Genomic DNA, 21,133 nt, shown 5'->3' with positions numbered 1-21,133 from the left:
GCTATAAAGCAATGGGAAAAATGTTGTAGTCTCCAATGAATAACAAGAGCTCGCCATCCATGAAATACAATCCTTTCCAGCATTCACTGGAAGTATAAACAAAGCCTCCACTTTAAGATACTTTCCAGCAGAACTTCAGGTTCTCAGATTCCAGTATTGTTATTTTTCAAAAATGTGTATTTTTGAAAGTTTTCGTTAGCACACAAGCGGCGCAATATTTATAATTTAACTGCGCCTTCGATGTGCTCGTTTATTCCCAATTGCGTTTTAATATCACTGCCCCCAAAAAAACTGGGGGTTGGGATTGGAAATACCCAGCACAGCCATCAGAAAGGTCATCTAAAAATTGGATGGTTTTCTTTGCCTTGACGTTTGGTGACGTCGTGGATTTCGAATAAACGCCAAAACCGCCGAATATTAACACAAAATATTGTGCATTAATGGGTTGTAAATGTGTGTTTTGTGACTCGGCTGTTGGCGAATCAAAGGAATTTATTATGAGCAATTATTTTGATCCCCGCCCCCCTGCACGAACCCATCGCCTGTGCCAAATCAATTATATTTGAAATGGATGACCAACTGTTGGGAGGCAACAGTCGCCGGTTTTTGTTCGATAGTGCGCGATCTGAAAATAGATATTTTTGAAATATGTATTTTTAAAACGTAAAGCCCCATTAACATTTTTCCCATTGATTTCAAATGTTTGAAATTTTTTGGTGTAAAAATACACTATGTGACAGACTAGCGAATTTGTAGGAAATACTTTGTTGGAGTTCTGATATTATTTTAACAAGAATTCTGTTATTTTCCTAAATAATTCGTTTTGGCCCACGACATTTATCTAGACATTTATTTGGCCGCATGGCCAAGTTTTATTTACACGGTTTAAAGTGCAAGGACTTTTCCAGCCAAGCATGAAAGCATATGACATTTAAGATGAAGAAAATATTATATAAGTGCATTGAATATATATTTAGGTATAGCTAAGTCCATTTAATAAATGTTGCAGTAGATACTGCAAGTTACGAATATGTAAGACTTTAAAAGAGAATTAATTTTAAAGAGAATTAGAATCGAAAATATAGGTATCTGAAATATTAATGTATCTGCAATTTGAGCCCGATTTTCCAACAGCTGGCTGGAAAATGAAGGGCGGAAAGTCGAAGGAATGCGTCATACTTGTAAGCGGAAAACCAAACCTTTATCTTATCTTGCGAAACGCGGCTGACCGCCATATATAATCTGAACAAAACAAATAAACGGCTGGCGATTTTAGCTGTCACAATGTTATTCCAATTGATTATTTTCGCGGCTTATTTGCTAATTAATTAACAATTTTTTGTGATAGCCGAAGACTTCAAACTGCGAGCATATAACCGATTATTAGGGGGTCACTTTTTATGGGTAATATAGAATAATATATATATAATATGTAACTAAATCACACTAATAGGTAATTACAGATTTACATAAGATTCCATACGCGAATCGTTGTTATCCATATATGGTACTCCTCATAACCGGATGAACCCGACACGTGGCAATTGGGAATCAATAGACTAGACCTTGGCTTGATTGTTGTTTTCTTTCGATCAATTTTGTTTGGGTTCTGTTTTTCCCGGTCTTCTCACAAAGCAATTGAACAACAAGCCAACGGAACCGACGAATTGGAAATAAATATTACCGGCCAGATGACGTACAAGAAAGACGAATTATGGTTTCATAGAAGGTTTGTTAATTTATTTTGTCGTTCAGTTAAAACAATTTCACTTATTTCAAAGCCCAACAATGAAAACCCAACGCCAAAATACGTTTAGCCTAAAATGCCAGTCTGTATTCCCCGGGAAAACAAAATAATAATAGTAGGGTAATAAAATTAAAAACAAAAACTGGCACAGTCCACACGCAGGATTCGTGCACCAAGCGTTTGGGGATCCATCTCCATCTCCCTACCTAAAGTTTCGTATCTGCTTACAAAATTCGAGTGAATCGCTTAGGTCCTACTAAAAAAGTTCTACGACAGTAATCTAGGATTGCAATATTTGTGTATTGTGCTTATTCCTAAATTGTTAGCTAGACGGGGGTAGTACAAAAATATATATATGTATATATATTACATCTAAGTGGTCATCTAGATGCCGAGCAGGCACTCGCCGTTCCCAGGAGCACCTGCTGCGGCAAACTCCGCTGGCTACGCCTGCGTCACGAAGTACACCTCGCCGGAAGAGCCCATGACCACGGCGTGGGTATCGCCCGTGCCGCCGGCCAAAGTCGCACCCTGGCCGGTGGCCATCATGTTGGACATGTCGGTGGTGCCGTTGCTGACGATGCTTACCGCCCCGCTGAAAGCATCGTCCTGGCCACTGATCTGCACCTCTGCACTGTGGTCCGTGCTCTCCACATGCAACTGCAGTGAGTCCACGTTGTCGTACAGAGATCCACACTCGCCGCACTTGAACAACGGCTCCACAACCTCCGGATGCTTGCGTTCTACGTGCCACTTGAGGTTCACCGCGGAGGAGAAGTTCTTTCGGCAGTTGGCCACGCCGCAGCAATACGCTCTCTGCTGGTGTGTCTGTCTGTGCCTGTACAAGATCGCCTTGGACTTGAAGGTTCGATTGCAGATGGTGCACACCGGCGTGCTGGATTCAGCGTCGTGCGTTTTCATGTGCATCCGCAGCATTCCTGGGCCCTTAAAGCTCTTTAGGCAGATCTGGCACTGCGGCTGTTTCTTGCAATTGGCCCGTATCCAGTTGGTGTGGGAGTGCATGTGGTTCTGCAGGCCCTTGAACTGCCGGAACTCGGTGTTGCATAGGTGACATATGTATCTCCCAGATCCTAGAGGCGAGGTGTGCTGGCGTATGAACTCAGTTACCAGATTAGCATCTATTTCGTAGTTGTCGTCCGCACCGGCGGCCGCAATCACGCTCGCCGTCTGCACCAGCTGGCGAGAGTTGGCTGCGGCCAGCTTGCTGCTGGTCGTTGATCCAGCGGCGGGTGGTTGGTGGTCGCAGGGTTCCAGAGTCACACCGGCTGGAATTTGGTGGTTACTTCGCTTGGCTCGCTTTGGCGTAGGACTGGCCGAACTGACGGTCATAGTGGGAGCTACCAGGGATTCCGTTGTAGTTGTAGCCTGACTGAACTCAACCACAGCGTTCTCTAGTGATATGCTCTGCATCTCCTCTTGGTGCTGCTGATGATGCGACTGCTCAGACTCCATGAAGGCCTGGTCAATGTCCACACTTGTCTCGCCATCCGGCGGCTCCATAATAGCATACTCCAGATCGTCGTCTACGTCGCCGGACAATTGCGGATCCTGTTCGTCACCGATGTACTCACAATCCGGGTCGATTTCCTCCCCATCGGGATCCTCGAGCATCTCGTCATCCTCCAGCTGAATCTCCTCGATTATGAACGTATCCTGGTCGTCTTCGGGCTTCAGCTGCTCCTCCTCGTCTTCCAACTCGTCCATCGCTTGCTGTTGGTCCAAATCGTCAAAGTACTCATGCTCTTGGCTTTCACTCTGCGTGAGATCCTCGTTGATCATCACTTGGTGGTGCTCGTGGTGGTCCTTTAGGAAGTCCTGCTGCTGATCGTCGTCCAGGACAATAGTCTCAAAGCTGTGATCTCCCTTGCTGTCCAGTTGCTCGTACACATCTTCCAGTTCCTCGTCCTCCACCTCACAGCCGTCCTCCAGCAACTGCACGTCGGCATCACCCAGAGAAGCGCCTACATTCTGACCCATATCCGATGCGTTCGTGGTTGTGGTCACTGTCGTGACTCCGCTGGTCGTCAAACTGCGTTGCGGTACAAGTTGAACAAGCTGCAGGGTCTGCGTGCCATTGGGTTGCTGAACAATCTGCAGCGTCTGTCCGTTCGGCGTCTGTAGAAGATGTGGCAGGAATTGCGATTGCGCAGCGCTGGCCTGACCATTAGTCGTTGTCTGCGGCGCTGTGCTGATGATCTGCGCCAGCTGCGGCGCTACAATCTGAGTCGTTATCAATTGGCCGTTGGGCAATAGGATCTGCTGCGGCATAGCCGGGGTGGTACCGGCAGCGGACAGTAGCTGGGCGGGGGCAGGCTGAAGTGTGGGCATATGAATCTGCTGGATCTGCTGCTGTATCGTGGGCTGCTGCGGCGCATGTTCCTGCATTATTTGCATCTGTGGCTGGGGGGCGGGCTGCGGGACTGACTGTGGTGCTGGTGCGGCCTCCAGATGCCTCTGCTTCTGCTGGCGGGAGCCCTTGCGGAGCAGCGGCTTCAGTTTTGGTTTGGCAGGAGGCTGATGCTGTTGCTGCTGGACTAGCTGCTGCTGGAGTTGCTCCTCGAGCATTTTCTGTTGCTTCTGCAGCTGACGCTGTTGCTTTCGCTCCAGCTGAAGCTGCTGCTTGGCGCTGGCCGCCTCCTGCTGCTGCTGCTCCTCCATTACCAGTGCCACGGTAAGACCGCGGATATACTCGCGCAGCTCCTTGTCGCTGCGCTCGACGAGCGTCTTGAAGGCGTGATTCCGGCTTACGGCGTGGACGCACTGCACGCAGATCTTGTCCGGCCAGCCCTCCGTGGGCTCCACCCGCACGCTGGTACAGTCCATCAGCATTTCGGGCACCTTTTCGCTGAACAGCGGTCGCATCTCCTTGCGTTCCGAGATGCACAGGCGGCAGATCTTGTCGAGCTCCAGGACCTTCTTGCGATCCATCACTTCGTGTTCCTAGGGGGAGGCTGCAATGGGCCAGTTTTTTTAATTTAAAATTTCACTTAGAATGTGCGGATCCCCGAAAGGTGCATGAGTACGAGGTTTGTTATGATTTGCCCGCCAAAAAATGGTCAATTAAAATTCAGAATAATTTCATCTGTTGTAAAATGACCTGCTAACTCGCTGTTAATAACAGGGACTATCGACACGTCTGGTAGCTCTTGTGCCAGACAGAGACAGCCATATTGTTATACACAATTTACCATCTTGGTGTTGGTGTGAGCGAAAAATGCGATTTTTGGGCCCAAAAAACGAAATAAATACACAATTCCCGACTTAAATTGGGTAAATAATGTTTTCGATTCACTTGCACCCGCACTTAGTGCACCTTTCGACCGGGTTCCCGCAACAAAAATTAACTCACCTGCGCTGTATTTATGTAATTTTCGCAGCTCGCCCCACATTCAACACAAAAAAAACTCTTTAAATATGGCCGCGTCACACAAATCCCATTCGGAACTCACATATTTGTGGTTCAGGGCGAAACACACACGTTCCCAGAGATGCGAACTTCAAAACCAAAACAAGTGCACACCAGTGGGTCTTTCGGGACCCTGATCGAATGAAATCACTAGCTATCTCTGCCGACGTTATCAATAAGGTTCTTCCATGAGATGAATGAATTGATGAACTGAACTTCTGCCTCTATCTGTCTTTCTCTGTGTGCGAGTGTGAGTGAGATGATAGGCGTGTTGCGAATGGCACTGCCAACGTGGTGTAAAGAGAGAAATCCCTAACGCATGCCGGTCGGAAATCATTTTGTTTATTTCCTCAGATTTCTAGATTCTTTTTGAATACTTAAAACCTCACAAGTTTATGGCATGAAATTCCTTTCAAACTTACCTTTTCTCCATTTACAACTTAGGTTTTCAATGTGGGGTCTTCAGCTCACAAGTCTCTTTAATTTCTCGATTTTAGAGCCATTTTTTGCCGTTCATAACAAGGTATTTCTTTACATATTTAATGAAACACACACAACAGTTATTTAACTCACTTTAACATTTTGAAACCGAAATTTTTAATAAATCTAACCCAAAAAACAAACACACAAATTTTAATTCGAGGACATAGTAATAGAGCTGCCAACTCGTTTTTTAAACTGACATTTCGAACTAAAAACACCTGTTGATCCTGGTGTTATTTTTCTGATTTAGAAAACTTAACTTAATGTTCATAATTTTTAGGCGGGTGGAGGCACATTAGTGTTGGCCACTTCGTACATCTGGCGCTTCTTGTTTCTCCTGTTGTGAGCGCTGACCACAATGTATATGCCCAGGATAATAGCGATGGCCAAGAGCAGGCAAGTAACCACAAACCAGCAGTAGAATCCTGGACCTTCCTCATCGTAATCTTCTTCCTGTGCGTTCTCCCACTCGGTATAGTTGCCCGATGGATCCTCCCTTATCTGGCCAACCTTCGGCTCCCGGAAAAGCGAGGACTTGGCCAGGTTGCTAGACTCCGGAGCCATGAAAACCGGTTCCGTGTTGTCTATTCGGATGAAAGTGAGCCGGGCCCCGGTCAGAGTTTCCTTATAGCGTCTCAGCCCATGGCCATAGTACTCGTAAATGTCGGCGCCGAACTCCCGATGCTGGTCCACCCACTGACCAATCACCTGCACCTTCACCTCGCTCCTGGGGTCCATGCTTCGTCCGAAATAGGCTTTTTCCGCAACATCCAGGCCACCCATTCCATACGAGTCCAACTCGAGAACAGAAGACCGGTGCTCGAGGAGCAGAGGCAGCCTGGATAGTTTCCTATGCTGGTACACACTGGACATGTTAACCAGGATCTTCTCCACAAAGTCGTAGTTCAGGCTCCCGTAAATGGGCTTACGTTCGCCGCTGGGATTTCGGAGCACACTGTCGCCCAGGTGCATCTTGTAGCTGTTAGTCACATTGCGCCACGGCAGGTAAGTAATGTTCCTCAGCTGGTAGGCCAACGGTTCCAGTTCCACCAGTACGTTAATGTTATCCTCAAGACCATACTACAAAGATATCATGTTTGTAGGACATCAACCGAACCATCTTCCCGTGGAACTTACAAAGTTATCGCCAAAGATCATGACCACGCAGGTGAACAGATTGTCGGACACCGCATTGACAAGATCCGTGTGTCGGAAGTGACAGAGCTCAGTCTTCTCCCGCTCCACGTTCGTGGCCTTGGCAATGTATGTCAGCCGCTCCTTAGGATTCAGCTCGGCCGCATAGTTCTTGAGCACGGTGTGGTAGGGAATCCAGGCCAGGACCGAATCACCTCCGTTGGCGCACACCTCCGCCTGGACTCCCCTTCCTGTCAGTTCTCCGTTGCGCAGCTTAAAATAGTGATGGTTATCCCGCTTGATTGTGGTGGAGCCGTGATCTGCGCACAGGGTGCCCACGAGGCTTGCCTGGGAAACGGAGAGATAAAAGTTAGACTAAAACAAACACCTTTTTCGTAAATAACCACCGTCTTCGGCTTATCTCCGCCGGCATTATCTTCTTCAGCTGCGATGGACACTTTGTCACTTTATCGTCAAGCTAATTCAATTTGGAATATCAGCCACTCGAATAATTTACGGCTGGCATTGGATTTGTCACTTAAGGATGTCGATGGGGCAGCAAACTAGTTTGGCGACGCAGCATTTGCCATTAAAGGTAGGGAGTTTTTCAAATTGAGGCCATTTCTAACAAATATGGAATCGTGAAATCTGCTTTTAGTCCCCAAATAATTGCACTAACTGCAATACTTTTGTTCCAAAAGCAGTTGAATCCATAACAAATTGCATATGTGCTACTTCTTTACTTTAAATTGATCGTTTCTAAAATTCTACTTTTGCTATTATGGTTTACCAACCAAGAAAATCCAGAAAACTCTAGCTCATAAATGGGTATTTCCATATGCACATGATTTTACCTTCTCGTTTTGGGTCAACGTGGTGGCCTTAATGTGGCACTGTAGTTCCTCCTCGCTGGGGATGACCACATGTCGATCGATCTCCGACAGAAGGATGGGATCCGTCTTAATGCAGAAATGAGGGTGTTCATCGAGGGCCGCAACCAGTGTCACCAGCACGGCCAGGCATCCGATGATGGTGGCTTTCATAGACATTTCCGCAGATCCGGTGCACAGAGTTCTTGGATTGAATTGCGCCACAGCCGTCGATAGGCACACTTCGGTGGTCAAGTAGTAACTAAATTTGCAATTTTCTAACACCTGAGCAACGGCCTATACGAACGCATTCAACTTGACCGCGAAGCTGTCGCACAGCGAACACCTTAATATCACCATATTTATCTACTGATGAAGGATTCGGCCGAGATTCGCTTCGATTTTCGGTGAGAGCCGGTCCGTGTGCGTAATAGCGTCACCAAACACCCAGTTAGTGAGCAACGACCGGGGTGATGAATGTATTCGTTTTTCCAACTTGCAGTCCACACTTGGCGATAAGATAATCGGCACCATTTGACTCAATCCGAATAGACCGTATGTGTAACACTGGTTAGTTATGATTTCTGTAAGCATTAGGGTGGATCAATCAGTTTTCGTTGACTTTATTTAATGAAATACTATTGTATAGACACCCCACCCAGTCAACTACCTGCACATCCCAAGATACCCATTGTTCCATTTATCAACAACATAACCAGAGTGTGGAAATTATTCAAATCAATACGGCATAAACATTCGGACTTCTTGGGTGACATAAATCACACGATCGACGCCTTACCGTCGACAGCAGACATAAACAATTTTCAAACTTTTAAACAAAGGGTCCAGCCTGTGAACCCATTTGTCAGCATAAAAGCTTCGACCAATCCAAATTAAGTAAACAAAAGATGCAGCCCGGCGACGTATAGATCAGGCCACAGTTTCAGGAAATCAAAATCATCATCACCATTACCCGAGCCCAAGACACCGACCATCAAGAGCAACAAGGAGAAGACCCGCTCGCTGGACAACAGGAAATAATATTGTATATAAATAAATTCAGTATACGATAGCATTAATTTCTAAAACGAAATATTTAATATTTTACATTCAGGAATAAAGTCTTCCAGTTAATAGATTTCTAATACAATAGGCTCCTTAGCATTATACAAAAAGTGGAAATTTTTTCTAGGTTTCTATAGCACAGAAAGAAGCCTTTTTTTCTAACAAAATTGTTTATTTTTGTTTTATAGCAAAAGTACACAAATTTTATTCAGGCTTGTACAATGAAAATTGTTGAACAATTTATAGATTTGATTTTTACAGTCGGTACTCATCATGCGATTTCTTTAATAATCTTTAGCTGGCTTTAATGCAATCCTGCGGCATTCGTATTTGATTTGTACAAAATTCAAAAATAACAATTTAAACTTTATGGTAACAGCTTAATATCTACTTATGCTACGACGACTGTTGCTTGCTCATCCTTCCATGCGCACTGCGGACAACTAAGAGGTTCAAACAAGACGAGACGAAACAGTGGGTGAACAGTGGAGCGGAGCAGTGGAGCGGTGGAGGAACAGTTGTGTGTGTTGTTGGTTTGGATGAGGAGTGGGCTCAATCTAGGGGAGGAGAAAATACAAGTCGTACACGAACAGAGTCTAAAGATCTTGAGTTACCGTCTGAGCTGCTTCTATCGAAGTATTCCAGCACATCAAAGTCGTCGTCGCCATTGTCGGAGCCGTCGTCGTCGTCACTATCGTCCTCGGAGTCCAGCGGCTCTCCATCATCGTCGTCTTCATCCAGATCTCCGTCATCGTTGTCCGAACCATGAAGGTTACGAAGAAGGTTGAAACCCATTAAATTTTGACCTATAGCAAAAGCTAGGGAGTGAGGAGATTTAGCAACGGATGATTAAATGATGAAGATCAAAATCGAACTTACTGTTCTCGGAGCCCGTATCCGAGCCGTCCTCGTCAGATTCGGGCACCTCCTCATCATCTTCCTGCAAGCATAGACATAATATTTAGTTCAAAATCATCCATGCGCCGCATGAGGGTTCTCAGATCTATGGCAGCGCCGATTCCGACTCCGCCACCACCATTAAGATTCAGATTCCCATTCCCGCCACTGCCGCTGCCATTGCCACCCAGTCTACGTGCCCGCCGTCGCACCCCAACAATTGAGCTGTTGGGTGCATGTTGGCGAGAAAGATTTGGACTTGCTTGCATGGCGGGACTTAGCCGGCGTAGCTGCTCCTCCTCAAAATTGTTGGGGCCAGCGGGTGCAGCGTTCTCCGCCGGCTGTGGGCGCTCTGGTGCCTCCTCGAAAACCCGAATCAGCGAAGCATCGCCACCATCGTTGGCGTTTGCCGACCCCGGAGCCACTGCGTCCGATACCTCGCTGGCCAGCTCCTTAACCGCACGCACCTCTTCCGAGCGCTCGCTCTTTTTAACGCCCACAGCGTAGATCTTCACGTAGGTCTCTTGTTTGGACTCGTAGCCACTGTAGTCTTCGACCACGGCGATCAGACTCCCGTTGGCACTGACGCTCAGATCGTTTATGTTGCGCTTAACGTCAATGGTCGCAATGCTCGAGTAGTCGTAGGCGTCCAGAACGTTGAAGCTGGTGTCGTATGTGGTCGTCTCCATGTCATGATCCCTATCCGCCCCCAAGCTAGCCCCGTAGATTACATGCATCGGGGAGAAGGTGCAGTTACGCTGGTCTAGCACCGGCACTGTCTGCAGCAAATGAAAGGTGCGCAAGTCCCACACCTCGGTATTGGCAATGATCTATAAATTGTTGGGAATATTACCATGGTATAAATAGATCAACACAAATTTGGACTTTACCTCCAGACAGTTGGGATGAAAGACGCCTGATATGCACTGATTAAACTTGTCGAACTTGTGGATCTCCTTTCCGGAACGCACATCCCATAGAACGCCATCTAGGAATTCGATTCAGTTACATTACAGCTAACATATACTTATAAATGCATTTCACTAATTACCCGACAGAATCAGCTCATCGGTTCGGCAAAGAGTTGCTCTATTTTTGGTGTAGAGATTAGGTATGGTTGGCGTAAACGAGGCCACCTTGGAACCAGTGTTTATGTCAAAGAGCGTGGCGCACTGTGTGAAAAAGATTAAGTTATTAGTTTAAATCTCTATAGATCATAAAATAACTCAAATTATACCTCATTCTGGGTGCCCAACAAACGATCCTGCGCCGTTTGACTAAACTCACAGTAGGTGACATCGGGAAGGCGCAACTTTAGCTTGAACTCATCGTCCGCAATAGACCACAGAATGCTGGTGGGTGTCCGCCAGAAGCTAGATGTGATGACCAAGTCTCCGGCCCTGTTGGCCTTGATAGCATCCACGCTAAAGTTGTGGCAATTGGAGAAGAACTGCTCCACGCCGTCGTTCATGTTGAACACTCGTCCGTCGCCCTGCTGCGTGCCCACAATTATGTATTTACCCGCCAAATCGCAACAGGTGAACTCTAGGTCCTCGTAGTCCGCCGATCGAATGCTACGCCATGGTGAAAAGTGCGTGTGCACATAGCGACGGTCAAAGCGACTGGTATTAAATCCGGCTTGGGTTCGAGCATGCCGGCTGGTCAGGTTGTAGTTCGAGCTCAGGAGCCGGCTGGGCTTCGGATCTGGACATTTGTGCGGCTCGTACAAATCAAACTGCGGACAGGTCGTGACCGGATTGTTGCACAGCGAGTGCTGGTTGGTGAGGTATTCCGTTACGATGGTATTTAGGGTGATCCTCTTGGGATGCAGTTGACCATCTTCGGGAAGAGCAACTGACATGCCACCAGGCTCCATTGTCTGCTTCTGGATTGAGCGGCTGACTGAACTTCTATCCGTCCTCCTTATTTTTATGGGCGTCTGCGTTGTGTTAAGGGAGCTAAAATTTGGTATGCTGACTCCATCTCCCGCATTGCTACCACCGGCTCCTGCCGGCGAGGAATCCTCACCAAAACTTCTGTTTAAGTCTGCACTGCCCATTATCGCTGCGTTTACATCTTGCATGCGGCTTCGCAGACGATTTCTGGACAGCGAGCTACTACCACTGGGAAGACTTTTGTAGTCGAAAGGTGATTGATGAAAACTGCGCGTAGTGGGAGTCTGTAGCGGAAGACCCACCTCACGTTGCAGCATTTGGGCTGTCTGGGAGAGACCATTGCTCTCCAGGTGCTCGAAGATAAGCTGATACAGCTGCTGCTTGTTGTACTGGATGCGTGTCTGGGCGATTACATTGGCCTTGTGCATGTTGGACAGCGATGGATCCAAAGGATTATTTAGCGGTTTCGTCTTACCCGACACTCGTTCTAGCAACTCCAATGCGTACTTTTGGAAGATTACATGTTCCGCGCGCTTCTCCTGAAGGATGGGATCCCGCATCAGCGTCTGGAGTTGTCCGCTGGCAAAGAGTGGAAGCTTGCTGACAATCTGCCTGACCCGATCGGAGCGAGCAAGTCCCGCCAAGGCCCTACAGGCCATTCCTCGTATGCAGTCCGCATCCGTAATGGGTCCTTTAGTCTGCATCAGCGATAGCAAGACCACAATGCCATTGTTGGAGCATACGGACTCCCAAACACGTTCAATCAGCTCTTCGGCGTACTTATGGTTGGCCTTGTTCTTCCTGGAGGACGTCCCAAACTTAATTAGGCTGGTGCCGCTGTCCTTGCGGATGATCGGAGAGCAAACACAATGGCACAGCACGGCTAACGCCGATTTGATAACCTCTGCATCCGAGCTAATCTCTCCTGCAGCAGCGCCCAGAACCGAGCAAAATCCGGAGGTAGTTGTCTTGTCTAGCATCAGCAGGCGCTCGCAGAGCACAACATAAACTCTTGGGATGATACAGCATACGCTGAGCACGTCCAGAGCCGAGCGCACCGTCTCGGAGCGTCCACTGTTCACCCAATCGTAACTGAAGGCGATGATCCTAAGTAGCATGGTTATTCCACCAAGCTTCATCAGCTGATCCACCGGTTGCCAATGAGCCCGAATAGAAGTGTGCTCCTGGAGCGTGCGAATCTGGTCGTTCAACTGGTCAAAGGTCAGTTTGGCAGCAACCGTGGGATTCTGATTGAAATAGTGGGCTGATGACGGTGCCGGGGATGCCGCATTTGTTTGGCAAAGGAAGCTGTTGTACTTGTAGAAGAAGTGCGCCTCCATATAGCGCTTGAGGGCTACGCAGACGTGGCGCACCATTTGTCGGGAAGCACATTCTACGTCTTCGTTGAAATCAGAGTCATTGTCGCTGTCGTTGTGGCTCGGATCAAGAATTTTTAGTACAGAAATCTATTAGGAAGGAGTTAAGGTAACTGACATTAATCGAACTTTTAACCATTTACTTACGACATTGTATAGCTTTCTTAAACCATCCTGAGCATCAAACTCATCCAATATGACCTTAAATTGGAAGCTCAGACTAAAGAACATGGTGGCATGACACTTTGAGGAGTCGTGGCAACGACCCAGAATCCAGAGAGCGTAGCGCACGAGTTCTGAAATAAGTGGTCTTTGCATACTGCATATGCGTTCCATGGCGTCTTCACAGTATGCTAAGTAGTAGATGGCGATGGACACACCAGTTGTCGCCAAACTGGGGCGGGGCACTTTCAATAAAAGCTGCAAAAAATAGTGAAGTTAAAAATAATTACGTTCCCTACAAGACCATTTACTGACCTCCAATCCACCGTTGGAAATAAACTCTAAAGCAAACTTCTTGTGGCAAAGAAGGGAAGCCAGATACTTCAAAACTTCGTAGGCCAAGCAGGTGTCCCGGCGATCCAAGTTTTCCAGGTAGCCAAAAATTAGCTGCATCACATTGTTTTCGAAAGCCATGGCTAGGAACTCTTGATATTCGCCCAGGCTGGTCAGGAAGCGCATGATTAACATTTGGCTAGTATCCGCTGTGGCCGGGTGCAAAGGAATATACATCCTTTTGTAATAGCGAGATACGGAAAAGGCATCTCTGCTGTTCTCGAACAGAATGGACATATTAGAGGCGTCGCCATGCTGCGAGGAACTTGCTCCCAGCCCACTGCCATTGTGCTGAGGCGATTGAGGAGCTGATGCATTACTAGCGCAGGCCACCCAGCTGAGCATGCCCGACGTGCTGCTGTCAGCCGACAGATTGTGCATTGGCGTATTGACATCTGAAGTGGCGCTCTTGCTAATCGCCAGGAGCATGTGCAGACGCTTGATCATCTTTGGCACCAATCGAATATTCAGATCGCGAAAGTTTATGGCTATGTCGCTCACTTCCATGGCTTCAGCTAAAAGACCGGTGGCATAGCTTTGAAGCGGTTCAATGCTGTCCTCTGCCCAAGAGTAGATTCGATTGATGGTTCCATCACCTTCGGCGGTCTGAAATACTGCAGAGGTCTCCATTCCTGGCATTATTTCCAGGATGAGGCGGCAGGCCAGGATGTTTAGTTCTAGAGAGCTGCGACTGACGTTCTGGCGACTGAAATAGTTCTCTCGCAGGTAATCGTTGAGGAGCTAGTTAAATAAAATATTTCACTTTAGTTAGCTTAAGATTTGGAAAGCCTAAAGCACCTGATTTTAAGAAAACATTTACATTGCTTTTTAGAAAAATAAATATCATATGACTCTATTCTTACTTTGCCCATGAAGGTATCCTTCCGAAAGAGCAGCTTGAGTAGCAATCCGTACTGGCAGCTGGGATCGGCTCTATATGGATGACGTGAATCCAAGGGATCCGGATCCTTGCGCCGATACACGTCCTTCTCACGCTCAAAGATCTCCGCAAGGCTGCGAAAGTAAAGGCATTAAGTTGGGCCCATGCGTGAATGGTCTTGTAGCACGCTTACCTCCTGAGAGTGGGCACTGGATCGTATCCATTTTGTGTTTGCTGTTGCTCCCACTTGTCGATAATCTGGGTGAGCTCCTTCTTGGTGGCCTGGCGCCGGTCGGCAGCGGCGGTTTCCTCGGCGTTTCCACCGCTATCGCTTTCGTTTTCCGCATTTTCCACGCTCATGGCGTCGTCAGCATCAGCGTCTTCGTCGCCCTCTAGTTCCACCCCATCCTGTTGTTCAGCGGCGTCCTCTTCCTGGTTATCGCCAGCCTGCTCAGGTGTGTCCTCGTCCTCTGGCTGCTCCTCCTCGTCGCTCTGGTAGGCCACAGCCACCGCTTCAGCCATCAGTGCCGCCTCACTCGCGGCTTCTGCCTCGGCCGCAGCATCTGCTGCGGCCGCATTCTCGCTACCGCTGCCCTCAGACATCGAAATGAATTACCGGGTTTTGGATGCACTAGCTCTGGATCCAGTGGCTTTCTTTGCTAGATTTTCGACACAGCGAAACTTACTTCTAATGGCGAAATAAAGCAAATAAATAAGGTATTAAATACCACGCGCTTTTCGCGAAATTAGTGTGGCCTTTTGCTGTTGACGTTGAAATAACGAAGTCAGCTGTCGCACAAATTTGTTTGTTTTGGTCTTTCGGCAAATTAAACCAATCTAAAAGTTATTTAAATAAGTCTAAAGTACACAAAACGATGTAATTGTCTAGCTCATTTAATTATTTCCAAGCAAATGCACAAATAAAAGCGACGTGCCGAAAAACGACGTGCGACTGTGAGGTATACGGAACGGTGGTAATTGTAACACTACGTTGTTGCTTCTAAATTCTAAATTTACAACTTTGTAGTGATTTCATAAACGAAAATACAGATAGGCTGAAAAACTATTAAGAATTAAGCATATGATCTTTTACAACATTTTTTCTGGATGCATAGGAAATATATCTGTCTGAAACCATTTCAACGTCGATTGAATTAACTATCGCCCGTGTACAGCATCTACATTACAAATTCTACAACTCCTGGATAGAAACAGTAGATTTCTTAATCTATTCTTTCTTTTTATTTTAATAGACACTTGAAAAATGCGGTTAAACTAGGGCCAACGTTGCCAGGTCTTGCTGCAGTATGTCTGCGGCCTGGCATCACGCTTGGTAAAGAAGGCATTGCCGGATTGATTACATACGCGGTCTGGCAGCCCTCCATGCTTTAGCTCTGAAAATGTTGTGAAAAGAAAACGCTCTTTTTTCCCCATGATTTGCGTCCAATTCGGAAGTGCTAACTGTGCGGGCGAGATAGTGATAATGCCGATCGAGTGAGGACAAGACACTAAACGGGCGGAGCGACTGCGCTGCGATCGCCCCGCTTCAGCAATTGTGTGTGTGTATCATGGACAAGCTACGAAACAACAACAAGGAGAATGCACCCATTGAGTACCCCTACCCACAGACCCCCCGTCCCACCCACGCCGCCCCCTCCGACACGACCCCACTGGAAGCTGGCGAGGATGCGGAGAGCAACAAGAGCACACCCTACTTTACGCCCCTCGAGTACCTGCAGACGTCCTTCGAGTTCCCCTCGCCCACGGTGGAGGTTGGGGGCGGTGTTCCGGGCATTCCCGAGCACGAGGATCAGGAGGAGGAGGTCTTCACCCCCCGACAGTTCACCATTACCAGCCCCCATCCAGCAGCCCACTTCCACCATTCATCCAGCTCACAGTCTCCCACTTTAGGCCGCAAGTTCAAGAGGTTATCGCAGTATGACCGCCGATCCTGCTCGCCGCATATTACCACCTCCAGCGGCGAGGAGCGGCTCAGTGGCCGTGGCATCGACAAGGAGAACACCATGCCCAAGGGCGGGTCAGTCGATCAAGGCCTGGAGAACAGCTTGTACTTGTCTAAGAGCGAGCACAACTCACCCACCATCCTGTTTAAGGATGAGTCCTCCACGACGCCGGGACTGGAGGCCAGTCGCCTAAGCTACTCCCCGAAACTACTATCCTCCATCAACAACCTAAACGTGTCCGGTTCACCCTTGAACATTATTAACTCAGCCGGCTACAAGAATGGCAACTTCTTTCGCTTCCCGGAGATCGATCATGTCGTGCAGGATGCGCCCATGGATACAGGCTGTTTAGAGGAGGCTACACGCCGGGATCGTAGTCCTGCGTTGGCGGAGCCGCCGGAGCAGCAGCAACAAAAATCGGAGGGGCGAAAGAACCGCAAGAATAAAAATAATCTCACCATTCGAATCACGGACGTGCCCATAAAAAACTCGAGCCAGCCATCACCATTGCCCAAGCCCAAGACACCGACCATCAAGAGCACCAAGGAGAAGGCCCGCTCGCTGGACTCGGCTGCCAACGAATCAGAACTGTCAATCGTGGTGCACAACATAACCGAATCTCATGGAAGTTGCGACGACATGGAGACGGGACAGAGCAATCCATCGACAAGTGTTATTCACCATCACCATCTTCAACAGCCCGCATCTGCTATCCACTCAACATCGCTCTCGCGACTGGATAGTCACCTAAGCTTGGCCAACCAGAGACGAACGCCTCGCAGAAAGTCACCAGGAATCAACACCACTGACTGGCTTATGTACCACCGCAAGCAGAACCCATATCAGGTGCAACCGACACACTGCAGCACGACGACACAAAGCTCCATGGACTCGGACGCCAGTTTAACCCCCAGTTTGGGGGACTTTGAACTGAAGTCCGCCTGCAGCGTGGACGGTGGCTCAAAGTTTGGAATAGGTGCAAGCCTAGCGCCGAGAAGCGCCCACAAGCACAATCAGTTACTGCACTCGTCCAGCACAAATTTAAAAACGCTTCCGGAGTGCCTTACCCTGGTGGAGTTCTCCTCCTCTGGCGGTGGACCTAAGGAATCGCCTTTCAAGCAGAAGTCAATGGATCTGCCGATGCCGACACTCCAGGCAAAGAACACAGTGTCTACATCATCGATGAATCTCCTTCAGCGTCGGGGATCCAACCACAGTTTAACGCTCAACCTGCACAGCTCTTGTGGCAACCTAATGAACAGTGGACTAAGTCATTCCAACTACAGCCTGGGCTCAATACTCAACTCCAAGTCCAGCTGTAATTTGGATGCGGGGACCGCCAGCCAAATTCGTTCGGATCAATTGCCACAGTCACATATACTGGGCAGCAGCCAGGGTAGTCGGCAGGGGTTGTTCAGGAGGCGGGGCTCAAATCACAGCATCACCCTGAAGACAGGACACACTACAACATCGTGTGGAGATCTAAACTCCATGCAGCAGCTCCAACAGCAGCAGGCAATGCTAAGCGCGGAAAAGTACAACCGACTCAATATGCGAACCAATTCCACCGGCTCGGGATCGGGCTCTGGATCCAATGTACCTACTCCAAAACGAGGACTTTTAGAACGCCGTGGCTCCAATCAAAGCCTCACTCTCAACATGGGCAGCATACTGGGAGGAGCAGCAGGTACTGAGATCCAGATGACGGACATCGTGCAACCGAAAGTCACGGTTTGCAGTTGTGCTGCCGCCAACCAAGTCCCGCATCAGCGTAAATTCTTTAGCACTGAGAACTTAAATAGCAGCAAAGCAAATAGCCAAAAGTTCTTCGGGCAGGTATGTTTCGGATCCGCATCGGATTTGCAACCCAATCCTCAGAAGGATTCGGTGAGGGAAGATCAGGCCATTGGCGCGACGTGCACTTGCGCTGGCACCGTACGCAACATTATGACACGTCCTCTGTCGCCACAAACGACTAGCGAGGAGTTCAAGATCTACCTGGCCAGCATACAGTTGCTGCAGAGCGCCTCCAATCCGCTTAATCAGTTCGATCTTATCCGGCTGAACTACGTGTTCGATCACAGCTACCAGACGAATAGGAACATCATAGAGCAGCCCCCGGTGCTGGGCTCCAACGCACGGGATGTGGAGACGCCCACGGATCTGGTGCCCCCGAGCTCGGAGGACAGTGAACTTCTCGCGTCCTACCAGACAGTGGTCAGTAGGATCGCGCAACCAATACCGGAACTGAAGGAAAACGAGCAGAAGAGAATCTTTCGGGATCTGCACAAGGAGTTCTGGGACCTGCCGCTCAATCACCAAGAGAAGCCCATGGTCTTCGGCTCGCAGACAAAAAATCGCTACAAGACTATCTTGCCAAATGAGAACTCTCGCGTTCTACTCGAATCCGAGTCCAGCGAGCTGATTAGCTTGCTGGGGGAAGTAAAACGGACCAGCTCCGTGACCGCCAGCGAGGACTTGCCCTACATAAATGCCAATTACATCAAGGTAATGGAACTCAGCCCAAATCGAATGAAAGTAATGTATATTTCCTTCATTACAGGGACCCGACTACGTGTCGAAGTGCTATGTGGCCACGCAGGGTCCGTTGCCCAATACAATCTTCGAGTTCTGGCTTATGATCTACCAGAACACGCAGCGCTACATAAGACGGTGCGTGGATGGGGGCAGCAGCAGCAGTCCTCACGTTGACAGGGAGCAAATCCTGCAGCAGTACTTCCAGAAGATTGTCATGCTCACAAACTTCACGGAAGCGAACCGGCAGAAGTGCGCCGTCTACTTCCCCATCGAATTGAATGAGATCTTCGCGGTGGCCGCCAAGTGTGAAGTGTTTCAGCTGAGTGCGGCTGCCCGGGATTTCTTCGATCGGTATTTAACGCCCACCTTTGTGCCGGACACTGTGGTGGCTTCCTCGGATGCGATCGACTATGAGTTAAGTGGCCGGCACATAGGCGTGGAGTCAGTGAAGGTGACGCTGGAAGGGGATCTGCTGGAGGCGTTGCCCGCCCAGGGAAGCTTCTTCCTCATTAAAAACGTCGGCATTGTGCGAAGAAATGGTTACTCGGTGAGGAAGCTGGTGCTGCTCTATTGCATCCGTGTGCCACAGAGTGCTAGCTACCACCTGCAGAAGATCTACTGCTACCACTATTGGTATCCGGACTGGCCGGATCATCACTCGCCTCGGGACATCAACACGCTGCTGGACACCTGCTTGCATGTACTCAACCTTGGAAAGTGTGAGTCGGAGTTTGACATCTACGATGACAGCAGGAGCGAGAGGAATGCCCACCTGGCAGCTCAGCGGCTGGAGATCTACCAGCAGGACATCTTCAATGCAGTCCAGCCGCTTCCCGTCATCCACTGCTCGGCTGGGATCGGGCGCACAGGTTGCTTCACGGCCATCCTGAATGCAGTGCGCCAGTTGCGGCAGTCGTTGGCCTACTCGCTGACAGGAATGCTCGCCAAATCGATGACCAGCAGCTCGACAGAGGAGTACCATAACCCAACGGACAGCGACAGCAGTTTTACTTGCAACACCATCCGGCACATCAGCCACATTCTGGATCATCGGGAGGCAGGGGCGGTTAAGACGCCGCCATCCTTTGACCGTCTGCCCAAGATGCCGGACATTTTCGTGGACGTCCTGGGCATCGTTTGTAATCTTCGCCTGCAGCGGGGCGGGATGGTCCAGAACTCGGAGCAGTATGAGCTCATCCATCGGGCCATTTGCCTCTATCTGAAACGCACACTGGCGTTGAGGCGATTTTAAAAGAGAGCGAAAACCAAGATCAACAACCTTTTGACGACAAAACGATGGAGATGAAGAACAAAACACCAATTTACTATTTGTAATCACAATTTTTGTGGCCCTTATTTTAATGAAAGCAACCGCGACGGACAAGCAACAAGTAAAACAAGAAACCATGGCTAAAAGAGTCTCGAAAATGGAATATGATGGCATTCTCAGAGGAGGATTGACGGAATGCTTTCAATGTTTGCTAAATATTACTATTACCACATATTCTACATATATATAAATGTTTATTAAGTGTTGGATGTATGTGTGTTAAATGTGTACATAAGTGTAAATGTTTCCGACTTTTGGTGTGAACTATGCTTAAACTAAAGTTAATTAACAATTATTATACCCTACCTTACCTTATCAAAACCATACCTTACCATAAAGATGCGCATCTATACATGACTCGCGACGTTCGTCGACGTCCCTTGGTGAGTTGTGCATCCTGCTTGGAGGCGGAGAAAGCTCAAACCTTTCTCAAGTTGGATCCTACCCTGGGTCCTTCTGACTAAACACCAATTTCTCCAATCCCAAGCGGGCAGCTCGACCGCCGGACGTGGACCAAAATACCGAAACGAGTTCATTTAAAACACAAGATAAAAATTCGATAAGTAACATGGAAACCCATAAATGAACATGTATTTACGTTTATGCAATGGAACTAGTCAAATAAAAATTAGAAACATTTTAAATGTAACCTTAATGTGTAAAGTTGGCAGTGTCATTTTGTTGTTCTTTACGTTTTTAAGTAAAGGGAAATTGTGGTGAGTTTCGTTTTTGGCATTAATATAAAATTCTCGAGTACTCAAAATTAAATTTTTTAATTTGAGTGTAATTAAAGTAAATGTATGTATTTTACATTTAAAAAATAATAGATTTTCAGCTCCTTGTTTTTTAATTATTATGGTTTATAGTAATCCTTTTTTTTATTGATTAAAATTGGCATTTTAGCCCTTGTCAATGCATTCAAATTCAATCTCAACTATTTTACGACGAAAAGCACTTATGCAGCACCATCTAA

At 48.0% G+C, this 21,133-nt stretch overlaps 4 protein-coding genes and 2 long non-coding RNA genes across 7 annotated transcripts; 3 read left to right on the top strand and 3 right to left on the bottom strand.

Moving 5' to 3' along the window:
* Positions 1-1,715: 1,715 nt before the first annotated feature.
* Positions 1,716-5,411, bottom strand: LOC6615408 (zinc finger protein 853). The gene is made up of 2 exons (XM_002039754.2): positions 5,118-5,411; positions 1,716-4,719 (listed from the first exon to the last, which is right to left on the bottom strand). Exon 2 carries the CDS (start codon positions 4,694-4,696, stop codon positions 2,192-2,194), a length of 2,505 nt encoding a protein of 834 aa, XP_002039790.1. The 5' UTR covers positions 4,697-4,719; positions 5,118-5,411; the 3' UTR covers positions 1,716-2,191.
* Positions 4,729-6,024, top strand: LOC116800681. The gene is made up of 3 exons (XR_004361554.1): positions 4,729-5,038; positions 5,619-5,697; positions 5,938-6,024. It is a non-coding gene; the product is annotated as an uncharacterized LOC116800681 (long non-coding RNA).
* LOC6615407 lies at positions 5,735-8,114 on the bottom strand. Its single transcript, XM_002039753.2, has 3 exons — positions 7,646-8,114; positions 6,795-7,139; positions 5,735-6,737 (listed from the first exon to the last, which is right to left on the bottom strand). The coding sequence occupies exons 1-3, from the start codon at positions 7,838-7,840 to the stop codon at positions 5,934-5,936; spliced, it is 1,344 nt and encodes a 447-aa protein (XP_002039789.1). The 5' UTR covers positions 7,841-8,114; the 3' UTR covers positions 5,735-5,933.
* A 32-nt stretch (positions 8,115-8,146) lies between these two features.
* LOC116800682 lies at positions 8,147-8,805 on the top strand. Its single transcript, XR_004361555.1, has 2 exons — positions 8,147-8,246; positions 8,310-8,805. It is a non-coding gene; the product is annotated as an uncharacterized LOC116800682 (long non-coding RNA).
* Positions 8,806-8,977: 172 nt separating this feature from the next.
* Positions 8,978-15,085, bottom strand: LOC6615406 (protein mahjong). Of its 2 annotated transcripts, XM_002039752.2 has the most exons (11): positions 14,522-15,084; positions 14,312-14,462; positions 13,371-14,189; positions 13,041-13,313; positions 10,860-12,983; positions 10,674-10,794; positions 10,513-10,610; positions 10,090-10,452; positions 9,605-9,665; positions 9,340-9,543; positions 8,978-9,282 (listed from the first exon to the last, which is right to left on the bottom strand). In XM_002039752.2, exons 1-11 carry the CDS (start codon positions 14,929-14,931, stop codon positions 9,278-9,280), a joined length of 4,629 nt encoding a protein of 1,542 aa, XP_002039788.1. In that variant the 5' UTR covers positions 14,932-15,084; the 3' UTR covers positions 8,978-9,277. The 2 variants fall into 2 exon arrangements, 1 of the variants encoding a protein (XP_002039788.1); XR_004361553.1 differs by lacking the exon at positions 8,978-9,282 and having other exon boundaries at positions 9,503-9,543; positions 9,605-10,452; positions 14,522-15,085.
* A 601-nt stretch (positions 15,086-15,686) lies between these two features.
* LOC6615405 lies at positions 15,687-20,815 on the top strand. The gene is made up of 2 exons (XM_002039751.2): positions 15,687-18,800; positions 18,856-20,815. The coding sequence occupies exons 1-2, from the start codon at positions 15,897-15,899 to the stop codon at positions 20,080-20,082; spliced, it is 4,131 nt and encodes a 1,376-aa protein (XP_002039787.1). The 5' UTR covers positions 15,687-15,896; the 3' UTR covers positions 20,083-20,815.
* The last annotated feature ends 318 nt before the right edge of the window (positions 20,816-21,133 follow it).

The sequence above is a fragment of the Drosophila sechellia genome, chromosome 2R (genome assembly GCF_004382195.2).
Source record: "Drosophila sechellia strain sech25 chromosome 2R, ASM438219v1, whole genome shotgun sequence".
In the NCBI taxonomy this organism is placed as follows: Eukaryota; Metazoa; Arthropoda; class Insecta; order Diptera; family Drosophilidae; genus Drosophila; species Drosophila sechellia.
Note: the sequence above shows the minus strand (reverse complement) of the source record. Positions and strands in the feature narration are given on the sequence as shown.